At 43.1% G+C, this 22,054-nt stretch overlaps 1 protein-coding gene across 1 annotated transcript in view; it reads left to right on the top strand.

The window, feature by feature from the left end:
- The window catches only part of PCOLCE2 (procollagen C-endopeptidase enhancer 2), a 45,402-nt gene that overhangs the window by 17,016 nt on the left and 6,332 nt on the right, over window positions 1-22,054 (top strand). The window contains exons 3-5 of the mRNA XM_015429279.1: window positions 2,402-2,657; window positions 4,174-4,298; window positions 8,186-8,322. Of these exons, the coding sequence (XP_015284765.1) occupies window positions 2,402-2,657; window positions 4,174-4,298; window positions 8,186-8,322 (518 nt within the window). The remainder of the gene's footprint in view (window positions 1-2,401; window positions 2,658-4,173; window positions 4,299-8,185; window positions 8,323-22,054) is intronic.

Genomic DNA, 22,054 nt, shown 5'->3' with positions numbered 1-22,054 from the left:
TGGGAATCCAAATACCATTTAGGCCAGAGATAGCCTTATTAAATATGATCCCAGACATATATACAACCACAGATAAATATGTAATTAGATATTTCTTTACTGCGGCAAGAATATTATTAGCTAAAGCTTGGAAAGAAGAGAAAGTGCCTTCAGAAATAGACTTAATTGAAAAAATATTAACAGTAGCGGAAATGGACAGAGTAACCTTAAGGTTACAAGGCAAAAATAAGGAAGTTTTTGAAAATCGTTGGAAAAGGTTCTATTCATGGTTAGAAAATGTAATTAAGAATGACTCACAAGAATGAAAACTGTATCGGAAGTAATGCACTGTATATATACTGAAAATTTTTAAATAAACTACTTAAAAAAAATGAATCTTCCCTTGGCCCCAACATATGTATAATGGAATGTGTGATATGAACCCTGTACACATACATTCATGCTTTTCTCTGCCACACAAAATGCAGGGCCTTTACAGCTAAAATGTCTCAAAGTTATTGCCATTAAAAACTGATGTGACAGAGAGATAGTGCCACACAATAAAAGGTAGTAGAATCACTATGTATACTTGAAGATGGAATGTGTGTGTGTGTGAACAAAATTTCATGTTGTGTAAGCAGCATGAAGAGGCAGGCAATGGCAAACCACCTCTGAACATATCTTGCCTTGAAAATCCTGCAACTTGATAGCACTTCCCACCACCAAGAAACATGAAGATCAGATAAAAATATATAAACTATGGAAGTTTATATAAGAATTTTTCAGGAGGGGTTTATCTGATCATCGTACCAGATAATAATTTATTAAGGGAACAATCCTAAAGTGGTCTTTTTGTTGTTGTTGTTCAGTCGCACAGTCGAGTCCGACTCTTTGCGACCCCATGGACCAGATCACGCCAGGCCCTCCTGTCTTCCGCCGTCCTCTGAAGTTGGCTCAATTTCATGTTCGTTGCATCTATGACACTGTCTAACCATCTCATCCTTTGCCGTCCCCTTCTTTGACCTTCAATCTTTCCCAGCATTAGGGTCTTCTCCAGTGAGTGCTCCCTTCTCATTTGGTGGCCAAAGTATTTGAGCTTCAGTTTCATTATCTGGCCCTCCAGGGAACAGTCAGGGTTGATTTCTTTTAGGATTGACTGATTTGATCTTCTTGCAGTCCGAAAGACTCTCAAGAGTCTTCTCCAGCTCTGTAGTTCAAAAGAATCTATTCTTCGGCGCTCGGCCTTCCTTATAGTCCAACTCTCGCAGCCATACATGACTACTGGGAATACCATTGCTTTGACCATGCGGACTTTTGTTGGCAGGGTGATGTCTCTATTTTTTTTATCATGCTGTTTAGGTTCGCCATCGCTTTCCTCCCAAGGAGCAGGCGTCTTTTAATTTCATGGCTGCTGTCACAGTCTGCGGTGATCTGGGATCCCAGGAACGTGAAGTCTGTCACTACTTCCACGACTTCCCCTTCTATTTGCCAAGGAGTGATGGGGCCGGATGCCATGATTTTAAGTTTTTTTGATGTTGAACTTCAAGCCCACTTTTGCACTCTCCTCTTTTACCCTGAGCAAGAGGCTCCTCTTCCCTTTCTGCCATTAGAGTGGTATCGTCTGCATATCTGAGGTTGTTGATCTTTTCCCCAGCAATCTTAATTCCCGCTTGTGATTCATCCAGGCCAGCATTTCGCATGATGTACTCTGCATATATATTAAATAAGCAAGGTGACAATATACATCCTTGTCGTACTCCTTTTCCTATGCTAAACCAATCAGTTCCATATCCGGTTCTAACTGTTGCTTCTTGGCCCTTATACAGGTTTCTCAAGAGACATGTGAGGTGGTCTGGTACTCCCATCTCTTTAAGGACCTGCCATAGTTCCTTAAAGAGTTGGGAGTACCAGACTCCAATATACTCCAATATAAACCCCATTTCATTCAATGGAGCTTACTTCGAAGAAGAAGAGTTGGTTTTTATACCCTGCGCTTCACTACCTGAAGGAGTCTCAGAACAGCTTACAATCACCTTCCCTTCCTCTCCCCACAACAGACACCCTGTGAGGTAGTTGGGTCTGAGAGAGCTGTGACTGACCCAAGGTCACCCAGCTGGCTTCAAGTGGAAGAGGGGAATCAACCCCAGTTCTCCAGATGAGAGTCCGCCGCTCTTAACCACTATACCACCCTGATTCTCTTGAGGATGGTATTCTTAGGATTTCAGCCTAAGGCTGCAGTCTTATGCATGATTATCTGGAAATAGGCCTCAGCAGCATAAAATGTATCGATCGTAGCATGTTCAACATAACAGCCCGCATTGCGGGGAGGGCGGGGTATAAGTTGAATAAAATAAATAAATAAAATAAACAGGATGTTTTATACAATGGACAATTAAAGCTTTAACATCCTTTTTCTCTACAGGTTCCTGAAGGGAAAGTGGTTGTCCTTTCCTTTCGATTCATAGACCTGGAGAGTGATAACTTGTGCAGATATGACTTTGTGGATGTGTACAGTGGCCATGACAATGGACAACGCCTTGGCAGATTCTGTGGCACTTCCAGACCTGGTTCTCTGGTAGCTAATAACAATAAAATGTTGGTGCAAATGATTTCAGATGCCAATACAGCTGGAAATGGCTTTGTTGCAAAGTTTTCTGCAGCAGAACCACATGAGAGAGGTATGTTGCATGTCTTTAATGCTTATTTAATACTAGATATAAAGATTAACTAAGGTGTAGGTTTTCTTTTAAGAATGTAAAGCCAAGAGAGTCAATCTAGAACTGAAGTTCATTTGGTAACCATATAAAAAGGTCTAATATCTAGGACAGTAGATGCAAGAATGTGTGGTAGAACTAGCACAGTACGATAACTTTCTTTATCATTCTCCTCATTCACTGGCTAATGTTGTAAATTGATTTGTTTTGAGTGGACAGTAGATAATTCCAGCCTTGACATGGATATCCCAAACTAGCTGAATCTTGTTGGATCTCAGAAACAAAACAGGGTCAGCCCTGGTTATTAGTTGGAAGGGAAACTACCAAAGAGTTCCAGGGTTGCTATGCAGAGGCAAGCAATTTCAAACCACCTCTGTTAGTTTTTTGCCTTGAAAACCCTATGGGGTTGCCATAAGTCAGCTACAACTTGATGACACTTCACACACAAACACACACACACACACACCATCTCATTTGCCATTAACAAAGTGTTTCACAGTTTTCTTTTTAAGTTTTACATACTTAACTAATTGTTACTGGATTTCCAACTATTCACTCGCTAAGGTTAAATTTTATCCTCTTCAAGAATGGACAAAATGAAATTCTGTTGAACATTCATGATATATATATTGGCTGCAGAGAAGTATCGGAAATACTTTGTGAACCACCAAACATTAGTTCGCAGCATTTCACTGAAGAAATACAGACTGGCTTGACTACTGGGCAAGTTTGTTCAGCAACTGCATAGCCATAATAACTGAAATGACTTCCTGCTGGAGGCACACTGTGTAACGTTCTGGCCCAAATGTGAGCAGTGTGGCTTTAAAAACGTTATTTGTGATGAAAGGCCCCCATTTAAATGAGCCTCCTTAACCCAACGTAGATTTCACTCTTCTGACTACATTTCTTGCTGGCTAAGCTTATATTGGGTCAGCATCAGTGCTCCCTCCAAGCTGTGGAGTCTCGTGAGCAAAAATTCTACTTTGTGAGCTGCTGGCATTAAAGTTGTGAGCAAGTGATATGGCTTCTGCATAAATTAGTTTGCTCTGGAGCCATCCATCCTGAGCTAAGACAGAAATATGTGAGTCGGAGGCTAAAAAACTGTGAGCTAGCTCACACTAATGCAGCTTAGAGGGAACACTGGTCAGCATGGAAGAAATGTTGTGCCTGATTAGGTGAGATAGTACAGAATTGCAACTTCTTTTCAAAGTTCAGAGGGGGAAAAATCTCTGTGCTGTGGCTCAGTTAAAAAAACGGGGTCACCTTACCTGGAAGGTGAATAGCTGGATTCATAGACCATAGTTGTAGTCTCCAGGAGGTTTACTAATGAACTGAATGTAGGAGCATTTCTCTGGAGCACATATGTGCTTGGGCAGAGAGGTTGTAGAGGCTGTGCTTTACTGCGTGCTTTCTGAGAGATGAGCAGTTTAGCTACACTGAATCTATGATTTTGCATTAATAATATGTTGTGCATTTTTAGGAGATCAGTACTGTGGCGGACGACTGGATAAGCCTTCTGGATCCTTTAAAACTCCCAACTGGCCCGATCGAGATTACCCGGCTGGAGTGACCTGCTCATGGCACATTGTAGCTCCAAAGAATCAGGTGAGTTGTGTCTCAGCTTTCATTCCCCCTCCCCTCTGCTTGCAAAACCTTCTTATTCCTGACTCTCTTCCCAGCTTAATGGAGCCCATGCCATTCTCAGTTTCTGCCACTTACTTGTGCCCAGAGATCGCAAGATATTTGTGGGTTTTAGTATATGTCCTGTCAAAGCGAGCACATCTATGGCTTTTGTGCTTGGGCTTACTAGGAAGGCACTGATTAACAAAACTGTTCCTTGATTAGCTGTATGTTATACCTGCTGTTGAATCGTGGTAGAGAAGCAGAAGTATAACAAATCTGAATGTCATGGGAAGATTGCTTGGGATATGTCTTCTGCTGTTTTTGCATCCATTAATCTACTGCATAATAAAGTAAAGGTAAAGGTTCCCTTGCTCGAAAGCCAGTTGAGTCCGACTCTAGGGTTGCGGTGCTCATCTCCGTTTCAAAGCCGAAGAGCCAGCGCTGTCCGAAGACGTTTTGGTGGTCATGTGGCCGGCATGACTAAACACCAAGGCGCACGGAACGCTGTTACCTTCCCACCGAAGTGGTACCTATTTATCTACTTGCAATTTCTTGCTTTCGAACTGCTAGGTTGGCAGGAGCTGGAACTAGAGACGGGAGCTCACCCCGTCTTGCGGCACCCAGGTCTCGAACTGCTGAACTACTGACCTTCCACAGGCTGCAGTTCAGCGTCTTAACCACTTGAGCCACCGCAGCTCCATTGTTTCGTAACAGGTTGAGCTTTTAGTATTAATTGGTTTCTAGTTACTTGTACAGCTGTGGTCCTTATAAATAAACCTTGTTTTATTGTAAATGTAAGTAAGGTATGTGCACGTGCACACGCACATAACATTCAGCTAGGACAAAATTGGATTTTTATTTTGTTTCTATTTTTTCTCTTATAAAGTCTTCATACACCTGACATGACATAGAAGAGTAATAATTCTTACTTTATAGTCTCTTCTGTGTTCATTTACCTCTGGTTTCCTCTTTTGGTGCAACTTCAGTAAAGTTTTTGGGAACATTATTTTCTGTTGGCCTGTCTTTGAGTTCAGACTTTTAAAACAAGAAGTGTTTATGGAAAGGAAGAATGGCTTGTTATAGGAAATAAATGAGGTTTTCTCATTAAATTTAACATATATGAACCATTTCTGAGCAACAGAGTGGACAAACTGTCATTTCATCACATTTACAATTCTATATATCCATCCTTTAAGAACATTAAGGGGTGTATTTTCCATTCAAAACATTTATGATATCAATATTTACTCTACCTTGGACCAAATAGTCCATCCAGGCTCATTCCGTTACCTCTGCTCTTCTTACCGATCTTCCAGTTGTAATTTCATAATCTATTTAGTTGTGGTTTTCCTTATAATAAGCATCTTACCATTTCATCTCTTCTGGCTGAAGCCATTTTGCCTACATTCATATCCACTTGCATTCACCCTGTACAATCTTACTAATGTGTCTTCTCATGCTATGTCAGGCTATTCAATCTTTGCTCTGTCTTTTTTGTTATTGCCCAGGTTTCTGCTCCATAAACTATATTATGGCAGGAGGCACATAATGATTGAATACCTTTAACTTCAAGCATATTTGGTAGGTTGGTTGCTTTTTGTATCTATGTTTAGCTTTCTGAAATCTTTTACATGCCACTTTGAGTTGCCTTTTAATCTACTTCTCATGACCATAATCCTCCAAATGAAAGAGCTGTCCAAGATAAATGTACTCTTCTGATCCTTCATTTTTCCTACATTGATCAAGATAACATTTTCTTGAACTTTGTACTGTACATCAGATTAGTCTTTTCCTGTATTCATCTTAAATCCACATTCCTTGCTTGCTGGGATCATTTAACAATTCTGTGGATAACCAGAGATTTCATTGAACATGATTATCTAGAAATTGCAGAATATTTTGATTGGTCTCATGTATTCCCATTCATACCTGAAAATATCACTGAATTCATCATTTCTGTGTATTTGTCACAGGCTCAACTTCTTGAGAAACTGCTTTTGTAGTAGTTTTAAACATACTGTTTTCATTATATTCCAAAAAATGCTTCTTCCAAAGGCTTTACAAACAATGAATTAAAGTCTTCTGGTAGCTCCCTAAGAAACTTTGATTACACTTTTATTTCAACTAGATGTTTTAAAATTATTTGATGCCTTCTTAGAGTCAAATAGTGAAATGAACAAAGAGAAAATTGTGCTCCCAGCCTTTACTTTTCAGACCTGTTTTCTGTTTGATTCTGTTCTGCATTATGGCTATTGCTGACAAAGGAAGAATAGATGGGTTTTATTCTTTGCACCATGGAAGTTAATTCATGCCTAGCCCTTGCACCTGTATAACTGATGGGGAGCAGTCAGCCTTCGTGCATAGGAGAGCAGTATTTGCATTAGCTCTTTTAAAAAGCAGAGTAGATAGCCGTGGAGACAGGGACTGCACGGAATTCAAAGAACTAAAGAAGTAAGTCATGAAGTTGTGTGTATTGCAGTGAGGTGGAGGGGCAATTCTTGATCACATTTTTGACACATTAAGTTTTAAAAGGACAGCATGAGCTCACTTGTTCTTAAAAGGGGAAGGCTTAGTCATTAAATAATTTAAAACAAATTAAACTTTAAAAATAAGTATCAGATGACATTAGTAGGTGTTGTGTTAATGCACAACTAATAGTCTACTACCAATGTCTTCCTCAGCTGAATCTTATTTTCCTAGTAACAAATATCATTCCTTGCAACAGAAATGTTAATTTATTAAACAGTTTCTGCTTGACAACTAATAATTACTGTGCAAAGCAAAAATAAATAAAAATCTGGAGAGGCATTACTGGATCATGCCTCACCCACTGCCCTTTCTGTAAGGCTTTAAGTGAAGAAAAGCTGGGTGAGATTCAGTAGCTATATAACTTAGCACATACATACTTGCCTCTGGTTTCTTTCTGTTTCATCATTAAGCATGGCTTTTCAGTTGCAATGTCTTGATGCAACATGAGATAATTGTAATAATGTTTGATTGTCAATGAAGAGCCAATGTACATAAGTGCTTTATCAGAGCTTCTGGTTTTATAGTTCATTAACATGGAACTATCAGTAGTTATCAGAGCCCCATGATAGTTGTGGAATATTGTAGACAGCACACTATTAACCCTGTCACTTAGTGCATTAGGAGGCTCTGTAAAGATCCGTTCATTCCCTTTAGCCTGCCTTTCTACCAATAGGCACTTAAAATGGCTTACAAATAGGCAATTAAAATAAACACGCAATGGAACTGAGGGTTAAGTGGCCTTAAATGCATCCCACTGGAGAGATGTATATTTCTGTCTCTATGGACCTTACATCAGCATTTGTTTTCCAGATGGCTTGTTCAACAAAAATTCCATTAAGTTGCATTTTAGAGGGGTTAGATTCAACTCATTACATTTATCCTAAAAAAATAGTTGAATGGTGCATAAATTCTAATAGCTTATTTCCCCATTTAATTACATTGAAATAATTCTAAAACCTATCTAATATGAAGGAATTGCTGTAATCATACTTTGTTTTGCCTTGTGTATTCATTTCCTATGAATTTTTCCTTCAGTACTTGGTTGTTGTCTTAACTTTTGGAGTAGTATTTTGGGCAAACTGGTTTTCTGTTGTACATACTCTTGTTCCCACACCTTTTATACAATCCAAACATTAGTGCTGCCATTAAGATCTTACTAAAGATTGGCAGTGCTAATTTCAGTAGTCTGTACTGATGCATTAATTCAAACACAGTAATTGTTTATTTAAATGCACTGTGCTGTACAAAACAGGGTATGAAATGTTTTAATTTTGGAGAGAAATTAACATGAAGCATTAATTAATGATGTTTTAATTAGTTTTCTGGTTCTTTCCCTGCAGCTAATAGAATTAAAGTTTGAAAAATTTGACGTGGAGAGAGATAACTACTGTAGATATGATTATGCGGCTGTGTTTAATGGCGGAGAGATAAATGATGCTAAACGAATTGGAAAATACTGTGGAGACAGTCCACCAGCGTAAGTAATGGTTTCACTGAGAGAGCTATGTTTTTCCTGAGTGAGCTATGTTTTCAAATCCTGTGAAAAGGGAGTATAACTGTGGAACCTGCATATTTGCTGCAGTGCCAGATAGCTCATTCTTCTGAGTTTTCCCATTAAAAACATGTTGTCCCTTAGCCTTTTTACAACAAAAGTTATTTGCCTGAAACATTACTGTAAATCCCTCACAGCCTTTTTAGATCTTAAGGGCACTTTCAATTCAGTTCCTAGAAATATTCTGTGGAAGAAGCTAAAGGATTGGGGGATTGTTGCGAGATTGCTTTTTTGATTAAAAAGCTTCACTCTGAAACCACTTGCCAGGTTAGGTGCTCAAAGGAAGGAGATCTAACACCTAAGATTCCAGTGTCCATTGGAGTTAAACAAGGATGCATCTTAGCCTGGCCCCCTTCCTGAAAGGAATAGATGGACGTAGTCCAAAACTAGGGGCGCTGCATGTACCACTCCTTCTGTATGCAGACGATGCAGTGCTTCTTTCCCTTTCAGAAATAGGGATGAAAAGGATGTTGCTTCATTTTCTCGATTATTGTGATTTGAATAAATTGACTCTAAATTATGAGAAATCTAAAATAATTGCTTTTGGGCAAAGTTGGAAACCTGTTAAGTGGAGTATTAGAGGGAAAGTGATTGAACAGGTTAAAAGCTTTAGATATTTAGGAGTTCACTTCTACTTCAGTGCAAATTGGGTTACTCACAAGGAAGTGTTAAAATCAGTGAATAGTAATGTTCTTGCAATTGCTCATTTCTTTTACACTAAGGGAAATCAGTATATTCCTGCAGCCCTTAGAATTTTCAATTACAAAATATGTCCCAAACTGCTCTATGGCATCCCGATTTGGATGGCATCCTTTAATAAAGCAATAGAATGCGTACAATCTACTTTTCTAAGGAAAATTCTGGGGCTGCCAGCATGTGTGCCTTATGCAGCCATTTGTTTGGAGACAAACCAAAGACGTTTAGTGACAAGAGCTTGGATTACAACAATCAAGAATTGGCTGCGTATACACTTTAGGAGTAGTCCAAATAGTCTTATAGTGCACATGCTCTCTGAAGCACAAACATCTGCATGGAAGACCTTTATAGGGGGGGAAATTCTGTAATTGGGCTAGATTTTGATGACATAGTGTATCTTTCTGAGAGGAATGCGTTTGTTCTGATTAAGCAGAGACTTGTTGATATTGAAATGCAGGAACTTAGAAGTCTTGCCTCTGGTAGGTGCTCACCTCTGAGGTGGGGGATGCCCTCTAACGGTTCTTTGCCTGAATATTTTGCTTGTCTGACAACCCCTGATCTGCAAAGAGCATTCATGTTAGCTCGTTTTAATGTTCTCCCTTCTGCTGTATTGTACGGGAGGTTCAAGAAAATCCCATACTCGTCTAGGTTTTGTGCCTCTGGCTTGGGAGAGATTGAAAGTATTGAACATATTATCCTGTATTGTTTCTTTTACTGTGACATTCGTGCTGTTTTTCTAGAACCTCTTTATCAGAGTCAAGTAGAGCAATCTGATGACCATAAGATCATTTCACTGTTATCTTCCCATAACCCCGAGACCATAGAAGCTGTAGCTTAATTTCTTTGTTGTGCTATTAAGACAAGAAGATTGTTTCAGTTGCAAGGGTAAAGGACGTATCCGTCTCCCTGCTGTATGTTCTGTCAATATATCAATAAAGGGTTCTGATTGATTGATACTGTAAATCCAAAATTGAGTAACAAAGTGCTGTTTCAGGACAATGTTAAAGAATTATGGTGGCTATATAAAATTAAGGAAATATTTTTTCCAAAAACCTTGACTGAGTGTACAACTTAGTATTCCAGAATTTTTAAAATTTCAGCAGCTAAGCAAGTTTAAAAAGGAAAAAAATATATACATAGAGACAAAAATATAACACCAGTGGTAGCAGAGCTGCACATAAATTTCTGTAAATGGTGTCCAATATCTAAAAATAAGTCCATACACAATTGCCATCTATATGCCGTATGTTCAAATACTGATAGAGCTCTAAGGTCCTCAATCTTTTGTTTTAATGGTGGGCTTTTATCTTCCCAACTAGTCTTTTAGCTGTAGTAAGGGCACAGAGGATCTATTTTTTTACTCTCAGTTAGCCTCCAAGAGATAGGCAGATAGTTTAAAAGTACATAAACATCCTCAAAAACCAATTAATATGCTAATATAAAATTGATATGGGTAATAACTTCCCAGAAAAACCTGATGACTGGACATAACCAAAGCATATGTTTAAGGGGTGCATCCTGTGAGTTACAACGCCAGCAGTTAGACACTTACTCAGTCCTTTGCTAAAGAGTTGCTGTTTTGTCCAGTACATTCTAAGCGTAATTTTTTGTCTAATAAGTCACAACTTAAGATCCATGGAGAGAGCAAGTATGAACTTCAAGGTCATGTACCATTGCTTTGGAAAAATAAGGTGATCTAGCTCCTTATTCCATTCATTCCTGATACTCTGCATATCATTTTTATTCATTGACATCAAATATGTATAAACAAATATTGCTGTTTTCACTATCTGCTTTGATTCAATTAAGTTTCCAGGAGCAAAGGGGGCTCTGAGATGCTTAATTCCATAGGGCCATATTTAGATACCAACAGATGCTGCAATCGTAAATATTGCCATTCAACAGAAGCTGACAAGTCATATCTAGACCTCAGCTAAGAAAGTGACAAAAACTCACTTGTCATCATAGTCTATTAATTGGTCCAATGTAAAAATCCCCTTATTAGTACAAACTTTCCATTAAAAAGATTTCTTCCCCATTTCTAGATCTAGATTGGCCCATAATGTTAATATACCATGTGAAAATGGATCAAATTGATATTGTCAAGACATTATACACCATTGTTTTCTAGCTGCAGAAATTACAGGAGGAATGGTATCCACTCTAGCATAAGTAGATCCTAATGCATTCTACTTAGATAGGTGTACAAGACAAGCAGAAGTTGGCATTCCAGAATTAATGTTTTGTTGTAACCTTTTTTGGTAGTTTCATATATTAATGTATGTTATGCACAGGGATTGTAACAGAAGTCGGCATTTGCATGCACTGTCTTCCTAATTTAATGTGTGTTTAACAGTTAAGTCATACAAGCCATTTGGGTTTTGAACAGTGAGGGGCAAAAGATGTCGACCCTAAGGCAGTAGAAGTCTCAGTTATGTGGGGCAATAATTGCCGATATAGTGGGCCCAAGGAGCAGATATGAATGCACACTCCCATCTACAAAGTGGGTGGAAAGGTGCCTCCTTAGCTGCACTCAGTCGCATAAGTGTCCACATCACAGTTCTCAAATTCACCACTTTGCACCATTTTTATGAACATCAGTCAACTTACCAGCTTTGAGCAATCTTAAGACCTGGCATAGAAATTTTCTAAAAAAAAATACCAGTTTACAACAAATCCATTGCTAGGTAACATGTGGAGTTGTGTACACAGAACAACCATTGGTATTGAGGATAAACACTGCAAGCCTCCAGCCCTATGACTTAAGAAACTTGCTGGATTGTGGCAATACTGTTTATAATGTTTACTTCAGAGTTCAATATATTTCAAACATATCAGGGCACCTTCAAGCTTAGCAACAATCCATGCTCCAGGAGTGTATATGTGGATTTGTATCTGGTGCATTTCAAAATTGTGTCACATCCCAAGTTGCAGCATTGTAACATTTATTTATGGCACTTTTAAAAACCCACCTTTCTCCAGTGTTACAATGTGATTTAAAATCACAGTAAAACTTTCCATATTGACTTGAAATCAAGATGACATTTAAAACATTTCTTTCTTTCTAAAATCTTTAATTTGGGCATATGATTGGTGCTGCTGACTGGTGGGGGCTTGCCAGACCCAGGACCCAGTGACAGGTGGGACCATCCCCCTACACCTCTGTAGCTATGCTTTCTCCTCATGTATCAGGCCCAGTGACCAAGCTGGTCAGGAGTCACCCTGCATCTTCCTGCTGTAGTGCTTGAAGAGAGAGGGGGAGGGCCTCTCCCATGCCAGCCGGGTGACGGGCTAAAGCTGCCCTCCAGAACCCATCAGGGCAGGCAGGCTCACTGACTCTGTGCCTTCTGGCTGAAAAGCGAGAAGAGCCACAGATAGTGAAAGAAGCACCTTCCCTGGCAGCCAGGTTTCCAGGTCTGGAGGAGCTCCCAGACTAGCAGACAGGTGGATCACCTGAAATGCAGGATAATGTGTTCAGCCTTGTTTTATAGGGTGTGCGTGTCTAATATTTGTGGTCATCTTCTTTTGGGGTAAATGTGGTATTACCAGTAATCAAAAGTCCATTCTTAATATGTATTCTATACACTGAACAATCCCTTCTCATAATAACGCTTGTCTTTAAAAGTTCAGCTTTACATAGCTGCCCAAAACCCAACAATGCGTGGGCCTTCCTGGCATCCCCAGGAAGCCATTCCACCAGTAAGAACCAGCCGTATAGTTTGGCGAGGCCAAAGGTCCAGAGGCAGGAATGGAAGAAAATGGCAAATATGGTTATAATAATAGTGCTTGCACAGACAGACTGAGAAAGCGCTTAGAGGAAGATCAGGGAAGAGATATCAAAGGCTTTAAATGTATTCATTTCTGTGAAAAATTGCTGCATTTCATGCAATATGCCACCAAAAATGTCCATAGGGTAGAAAGGTGAGGTTGATATTTTCTTAATAACTGAATATTAATGTGTTATTGTAGAAAATGGTTGTGTAGCAACTGGCTAAAACGTAAGTTATTAAACCAAAATACTTTATTTTTGCTGTAGTTATATATTAAATTTCAGTGCCTTTAGAATAACTCTAGAAACTCAAGACTATTACAGCATGGACTTTTCTAATGCAAAATGAGTGCTGGGTTATGGAATTTATTTATTTATTGCAGGTCTGGGCTACTTGTGAGCCTGTAGGAGGCTGATACAATTGCAATCACATTTCATGGTACTTGTATATTATCAGCCTAATTTACATTAATCAAGTTCTACATTTTGCTCTAATTGTCAATGCCACATGTGATTATATTGTACCAAAGAATATAACCAAGATTGTGAAAAGTCTTTACAGCAAAGCCAACACGTTTGCTTGAGAAAATTGATCTTCAGGCTCTAAAAGCATTTAAAAATACCACTGTAATGAGGAACTACATTCAGCAAAGTGCATTCAGCCTGAAAAAGACAGTCAGTAGCAGTGGAATTATATAACCAGTTCCAGATAGATTGTTTTAGTGAGGCTCACTTTTAAGTGTATCTGTTCAGGTGCTGGCCTGCAATTTATTAGTATGAAGACAAAACTATTTCAGGAGGTAGCATTTATGGCATTTCTTTGAAATCACTATTAAATGTTTAAACATTAAATGAAAAATAACTTAAATGAAGAAATCAATCTTCCACATTAGAAGAAACTCTGAAATGGCCAGTAGATAAAAACACAGAAGGAAATAATTATTTCAAATGACAGATGGATTAAGCATTGATTTTACCTGTTAAACTCTAGGACTGTAACAATACCTGGCTGGTTTATGGTTTGGTTGCAAATTAATAGTAGCAGTTAGTTTAATTAAAGCAGTTCAGGGAGGCACATGCTCGATTTTTTGAATTTCTCCAAAGTGCTCTGAGTGTATGGCACAAGAACTATTTAGAGCAAAACAAAACAAAAAATAAAGATACAAAACAGAGAAATAACACATATTCCTATCTGTTGCATTTCACCAATCTGCTTTTTGAAAATTGAACTTATAACATTTTAGAGATACTTTGATGGATTTGAGATGGCACTGAGGGCCCAACTAGCCGAGAAGGTGGGAGAGCTTTCATTTCTTCTAAAGTTTAAAAGTAGGGTTACCAAACCCCCCCGGGGGGCGGAATTCCCCCCGGTTTCGAGCCCCGATTTCCGCTCCCGCGGAATCGGGGCCCAGGGGAAACCCCACCCCCGCGAGCGCGTCACCAGGTTTGATCTGAAACCTGGGGATCTTGTGTATGTCTCAACCAAGAACATTAAGATGCTGCGGCCTAGCAGGAAATTGGGATGGAAGTTCATAGGCCCTTTCAAAGTGCGCAAAGTCATAAATGATGTGGCAGTTGATGTTGTTTTGCCTAAGAATTTACGTGCCTTGCATTCTGTATTTCACATGAGCCTGTTAAAGAAGGATCCTGGCCCGTCTCCATGGAGACCTGTAACTACTCCTCCTCCACCTGTCATTTTGGAAGGGGATGAACATTTTGAGATCGCTGATATCCTGGATTGTAAAGTGAAACGTGGTAAACTCTGGTACCTTATCGAATGGGTTGATTTCGGTCCCCAGCACCGCGAATGGGTGGAAGAAGGGGATATTCGGGCCCCTTACCTGATCCGTAGTTTCCACAGAAGGTTCCCGGACAAACCGGGAGGTCTCCCGCCCAGCCCGGGAGATCTCCCGCCCGGCCCGGGAGGTGTGTTGTAAGTGTATTTTAAGGGGGGCAGTATGTCAGCAAGCTGCCATTCTGTTTTCTGTGACCTCTGTGTACATATTCTTTCCCTGTTGCACCCGGCTTGGTTTCTATCATCCTACTCCTGCGTTGGAATGCAAAAGATAACTGCTGGAGGTTGTGTGGGGGAGAAGATGCTGTAATGCTTGGCTATTGCTTTTCCCATGACTACTGCACCTGTGTTATGTCTAATATCCTGCCTGGTTCCCATGGACTGGGCGCGCAACCGTTCCATTAGCCCGCCAGCGGGAAAGTTATTCATTGGACCTGTATCTCTTTGAAGTTCCTTTATTATGCTTGATCTAACTGTGTATCCCCAGTTCTAACAAAGAACGTGTTTGAGTATGTCGTCAACGCTTTGAAATAAATTTTGCTTTTCTTAAAACGTGGATTTATTCTCGATGCTTGGGGATCCAACATATTGTTAGAACTCTCTTTTTCCTATCGTTCCGAATCTGGCGAGATCATGAGCGGAATTGAGGGAAACCTACCTACCACGGAGGGGGACTCTGGATCGGTCCCACAAACCTCCGCGTCTTTGGTGTTCACGACTGCAGCCTCGTTGGAGGGTGCCGTGGGGGGAGCGATTCCCCGCCTGCCTGCACATCTGTCTTGGCCGCCTCCGACCCCTTCGCAATGGGGTCCGCGGAAGACTCACCAGCAGGATGATTGGACTATGTACAACACCCAGGGCACCCGTGAGGTGTACTCCCGTCGGGGGAGCGGATTACGTGAGAGTCTATTTGACAAGGGATTGTTCCCGGAGCCGGGGGCTACCTCGGAGAAGGGGAGCCCCGAGCGGGACCTCGAGGAGTGGATGTTCGAGCCGTCGGGACCGCGGGGCCACGCAGGAGATGAGGAGGGCACCGGAGTCTTCCCAACGGAAGAGGACTATGACCCACCCCCGGACTACCGCCCTCGGGACCCCATCCCGGAAGAAACCACCGGGGAACGACTAGCAGAACTGGAAGACTCGGTGAGAGACTTGTTGCGGGCATTCCAGGATGTGATGGAAGGTCTGCCGGGAATGATGGACGTTCGAATGGCTAATTTCCTTGACGCACACGCCGCGCAGCAACAAGTTGCTCCTGCACCGGGACTTCCCGCGCCGCCGATGCCTGCTCAACCGCTGACGGGACCACCGCTGCAAGCACCGGGAGTTCCAGCGCAGCAGGTACCTGTACAGCCGCCAGTGAGACCGCCTCTGCAAGTGCCTGTGCAACCGCCGATGCCGGGGGGTCCGCCGGTGCCGGGTCTGCCGCCACCACTGAGGCCAATGCCAGCGGGGCCACCGGTTGTGCCGGGTTTCCCTCCCAGGGGAGTTCCGGCTCAGCTGGGCCCGTTGGTAAGGCCTCCACGGCCCAGACCCAAGGATCTACTGGAGGCTACCTTCGACGGCAACCCAGATGAACTCGCTTTCTTCACGGTGAGGGTGCATAAATTCGTAGAAGAAAGTCGACACCTGTTCCGAAATGAAGCTGGTCTTATTGATGTCATCTCGGCAAGACTGAAAGGAGACGCCGCCACATGGTATGTTGGACTGCACAATGACCGCGGTCCGGAACTTTTGAATTTGCGAGCATTCATGTGGGCGCTGCGGGCGAGATTTGAAGATGTCAACGCGAGTCAAAGGGCTAAAGCGTTTCTCCGCACCTATCGCCAGAACAAGAAGTCGGTTCGCGAGTACACTCTGGAATTCCACAAGCAAGCCGCAAAGCTCCGAGACTACCCTGACCATATATTAGCTGAGATGTATCGCTTGGGTCTCAACGCAGATATCCGAGAAACGGTTCTGAAAACTGTCAACCCTGTCTCCCTAATGGCCTGGACCCAGGAAGCTGAAAATGCGGAAGACCGGCTCACCACCATCAAACTCGACCTGGCTGCTACGACCAACAGACCCGCCGCTGCCGGTGCCTCCAAACCCAAGCCTCAACGCCTGTCGGAATCAGCACGAGAACTACGTATGAAGATGGGGCTCTGTCTCAAGTGCGGGGAGAAGGGGCACTTCGCTGTGGATTGTGGCAGCCGTAAAGTACAGCCGCCTACTCCAAGCCCGAAGACACCGCTGACGGGGAAGAAGGGAATGGCTAAACCGCGTTTCTCCAAAGCTTTGCAGGCGGCCCAAGGCTCGGAGGGGAACGATCCGTCTGCTGCCGAGTCAGAAGAAGAGGTGGTGCCTGAAACGGCGGAAAACGACAACGGCCTGTTGTGAGAGGCGCAAAACGACAAGGCCATTCTAATGCTGCGCCCAAGGTGGTGAGAGAAACCCCTTCCCTATTTTTCGTGACTGTCTCATTAATGAATCCGCTCCTGGGAACCCACGTTAGGGTGAGAGCGTTGATTGATTCTGGGTGTGGGAGGGATCTCATCAGCCCTAGAGTGTTGTTGGCACTGGAAGCGGGGATAGCCCCCTTGAAGTCTCCCATCATTTTTACCCAGATGGATGGGGCACCCATGGAACCTTGTACGCACGAGACTATGGCTTTGCGGCTGGGGGCGGGCGATCATTGGGAATCCAGATCCTTCATTGTCACCCCTAAATCGCAATTCGACTTAGTTCTGGGGAGTCCCTGGTTGTTTACCCATGACCCTTACATCTTGTGGGAAGAAGGGGTTGTCAAGTTTGTGTCGGCTAAGTGTGTAAATCACTGCTGGGTGGACTCGTGGGGGGACCAGCCGACCGCGCAGTTCCCCTGCGGCACTTTGCAACCGGAAGAGTTAGCTTCTTTGCCTCGAGAGTATAGAGACTTGGCGAAAGTGTTTGGCGAAGAGGAAGCTAACGAATTGCCCCCCCATCGCTCGACTGACTGTGCTATTGAACTTTTGCCTGACTGTAAATTGCCCAAAGGTAAAATTTATGCGATGGGGCCGGCTGAGAAAGTTGAACTGCGGAACTTTATTGATAAAAACCTAGCCCGAGGTTTCATTCGCCCGGCTTCCTCCCCTTTCGCCGCGCCTGTACTTTTCCGAAAGAAGAAAGACGGGGGGCTCAGATTGTGCACTGATTATAGGGGTCTGAATGCTGTTTCTTTATCCAATGCTTACCCCCTCCCGCTAATCAAGGACTTGGTAGCTGAGGCCACCAAGGGCAAAATCTTCTCGAAACTTGACCTCCGGGATGCATATTTCCGTGTGCGCATCCGGGAGGGGGATGAAAGCAAGACTGCATTTAATACCCCTTTGGGGCAGTTTGAGTACCTCGTTATGCCCTTCGGCCTTCAAGGGGCTCCGGGGGTCTTCATGAACCTTATCAATGAGGTCCTACATGAGTTTCTATTCAAGGGAGTGGTCCTTTACCTTGATGATGTGTTGCTGTACTCTCAGGACCTCCCGTCGCATATTAAATTGGTGCGCAAGGTCCTTAAACGACTTTATGAACACCACTTGTTTGCAAAGCTGTCAAAATGTGAATTCCACAAGACATGCATTGACTTTTTGGGCTATCGCATCTCTGGGGGGACGGTTGAAATGGACCCTGCTAAAATTCAAGCTGTACTTGACTGGGAGCCCCCCAGGACCCGCAAACAATTGCAAATGTTCCTCGGATTTGCCAATTTTTACAGAAATTTCATCCAGAATTTCGCTCAAATTGCCCTTCCCCTGACTGATTTGCTCAAAACCAAGGGAAAGGGGTTTGATGCTACGAAACCAGGCGCCCCGCTTAAATGGTCCCCTGCTTGCGCAGAGGCTTTTGAGAAACTTAAACTGATGTTCACCTCTGAGCCAGTGCTGGCGCGCCCTGATGAAACTAAGAAATTCATTGTCCAAACTGATGCCTCGGATGTGGCAATGGGGGCCGCGATTTTGCAGGAGGGGGAGGATGGTCGTTTACATCCCCTCGCATTTGTGTCTAAAAAGTTTTCTGACGCTGAACGAAACTGGGGGATTTGGGAAAAGGAGGCGTCAGCAATCCGGCTGGCTCTCTCCACGTGGAGGCAGTGGTTGGAGGGGGCGCAACTGCCATTTGAAGTCTGGACTGACCATAAGAATTTGGAGATGCTGAAATCCCCCCGTTCTCTCAACGCTAAGCAACTTCGTTGGGCGGACTTCTTTGCTAAGTTTCGATTCACTCTTCGTCATTTCCCTGGGGCGGCGAATTCCCTGGCTGACGCGCTTTCACGCCTCCCACAACATGACAGTCAGCGTGAGATCATCATGGACTCTGTCTTTTCCCCCTCCCATCTGGGGGGGGCCGTGGTCACCAGGGCGCAAGCGCGGGCAATTCCACACTCTGATGAGACTACGCCTTCCCTTTTCCCTGTGGGGGGGGGGGCCTGGGTCCAAAAATATCTGTCTGCTTTGACTGTTGAGGATGATGCCTCCCTGACAACGTTGCCTGATTGTGTCCGTAGCCCTGATGGTCTGATTTATTCTGGAGACAAACTGTATGTGCCTATTTCAATGAGGAGGGAGGTGATGGAGTCTGCTCATGGTTCGAAACTGGCAGGGCATTGGAGTTTTGTTAAATCTCTACAACTCATCCGCAGACAGTTCTGGTGGCCACATATGCGCAAAGACCTCTTGATGTTTGTTCGGTCCTGCCAAACATGTGCCTTGACTAAACCCAGATTGGGCAAGCCTCCTGGTCTTCTACAGCCACTCCCTACTCCATCGAGACCATGGGAAGTGGTATCCATGGATTTTATTACTGACCTCCCTGCGAGCAAAGGGAACACTGTCATTTGGGTGGTTGTTGATTTGTTTTCTAAACAAGCTCATTTTGTACCTTTTCCTTCCTTGCCTACAGCTCAAAGGTTGGCGAAATCGTTTATGTCTCACGTGGTGAAAATTCATCAATTACCTACTAAGTTAATTTCTGACAGGGGGACCCAATTTGTTTCTAAATTTTGGAGGGAACTTCTTTCCATTTTAGGGGTGGAACAAGGACTCAGCAGCGCGTATCATCCCGAGACTGACGGACAGACGGAACGAGTTAATCAGACCCTGGAACAATATTTGCGTTGTTTTACTAATTATCAACAGAATGATTGGTGTGACTTATTGCCTCTTGCTGAATATTGTTATAATAATACTGTCCATAGCTCCACAGGCATGTCTCCGTATAAAGCTGTCTCTGGTTACGACAGCCCCCCCCTCCCTTTCTTGGAGGGGATGGGCCAACGTCCTGTGGGGGATGCTGATACCTGGTGTATGTCCTTGCAAAAAGCATGGCCTCTGTTATGCCAAACACTTGACGCAGCCAAGGCTGCTTACAAGACCCAGGCAGACAAGGGTAGGGTGGTGGGGTTTGATCTGAAACCTGGGGATCTTGTGTATGTCTCAACCAAGAACATTAAGATGCTGCGGCCTAGCAGGAAATTGGGATGGAAGTTCATAGGCCCTTTCAAAGTGCGCAAAGTCATAAATGATGTGGCAGTTGATGTTGTTTTGCCTAAGAATTTACGTGCCTTGCATTCTGTATTTCACATGAGCCTGTTAAAGAAGGATCCTGGCCCGTCTCCATGGAGACCTGTAACTACTCCTCCTCCACCTGTCATTTTGGAAGGGGATGAACATTTTGAGATCGCTGATATCCTGGATTGTAAAGTGAAACGTGGTAAACTCTGGTACCTTATCGAATGGGTTGATTTCGGTCCCCAGCACCGCGAATGGGTGGAAGAAGGGGATATTCGGGCCCCTTACCTGATCCGTAGTTTCCACAGAAGGTTCCCGGACAAACCGGGAGGTCTCCCGCCCAGCCCGGGAGATCTCCCGCCCGGCCCGGGAGGTGTGTTGTAAGTGTATTTTAAGGGGGGCAGTATGTCAGCAAGCTGCCATTCTGTTTTCTGTGACCTCTGTGTACATATTCTTTCCCTGTTGCACCCGGCTTGGTTTCTATCATCCTGCTCCTGCGTTGGAATGCAAAAGATAACTGCTGGAGGTTGTGTGGGGGAGAAGATGCTGTAATGCTTGGCTATTGCTTTTCCCATGACTACTGCACCTGTGTTATGTCTAATATCCTGCCTGGTTCCCATGGACTGGGCGCGCAACCGTTCCATTAGCCCGCCAGCGGGAAAGTTATTCATTGGACCTGTATCTCTTTGAAGTTCCTTTATTATGCTTGATCTAACTGTGTATCCCCAGTTCTAACAAAGAACGTGTTTGAGTATGTCGTCAACGCTTTGAAATAAATTTTGCTTTTCTTAAAACGTGGATTTATTCTCGATGCTTGGGGATCCAACACTGGGTTTTGACAACAAACAAGATAAACAGAATAAGAAGCAAAAGGTGGGTGTGGCTGGATGACCACACTTCTGGTAACATGGGGGTATGGCCTAATAGGCTAATGAGCTGTACTATCAGGGGTGTGGCCTAATATGCTAATGAGTTTCTGCTGTTGGGTATGCCTTATTAGCATAAGTTCCTGCTGGGCTTTTTCTACAAAAAAAGCCCTGTTTCCTTGCATTATTGTCCTCATTTCAAATTGTTCCCTGCCCATCCACCCAGCTGCTGTTAACCAGCAGGGGAAAACGTAGGGGTAACTGTATGCTTTCCCCCTTTGGGGAGTAATTTAGATTGTAGAAATGTCTTGGGCAGGAAGAAGTTAATGTTCCCCTCACAGACTGACAGACCAAATCTGAATATCCTCTCTTCCCACAGGTGCTTTGTTAAAAAGTGGGAGATCCATGTTGTTTGACCTTCAGTGAGGATTTAAGCCTGGATCTCCTCAGCAGGGCTGCGGCCCGCCGAGGGGGGGGGTTGGGGGGGCAACATTCAGGGGACCTAAGTCAGTGTCATGCTGCATCCAGCAGAATGACTTTCCAACTATTTTCCTTGTGATGCAGTTTTGTCTGAAGCCACTAGGGGTGCAGGGAAGTCTGAGCAGAGTAAAATGCACTCTTATCAGTTAGACTCACCTTTCTGCAAGACTGAATCCAAGTGTTAATGTGTTGCAGCAAGATAAAACAATCTTTCCTTCTATTTTCCTTAATTTCTCTCCCCCTTTTCCATTCATTTTTTATTAATTTTCTCTCCCTCCACCTGATTTTTTTATTCCCCCCCCCCATTTTATTTCGAAGTTTTGGTCTTCTTATCCCTGTTCTGCTTGCCAACAGAATGTACGGTACTTAATATTAGTCTAGTCGCAAACCTTTGTTAATATTGTGAACAGAAGGGGGGGGGGAGTAATATATCCCCATAATCTAATTCTCCCCTCCTCGACTCTTTACATGCATGGTAATGGAACATTAATCTGTTTTATTGGTTATACATGTGGAACAGAAGTTA

This window comes from Gekko japonicus, unplaced genomic scaffold (genome assembly GCF_001447785.1).
Source record: "Gekko japonicus isolate JY-2015 unplaced genomic scaffold, Gekko_japonicus_V1.1 scaffold4098, whole genome shotgun sequence".
NCBI classification, from domain to species: Eukaryota; Metazoa; Chordata; class Lepidosauria; order Squamata; family Gekkonidae; genus Gekko; species Gekko japonicus.
The sequence above is the reverse complement of the archived record's forward strand: the minus strand, read 5'-3'. Positions and strand labels throughout refer to the sequence as shown.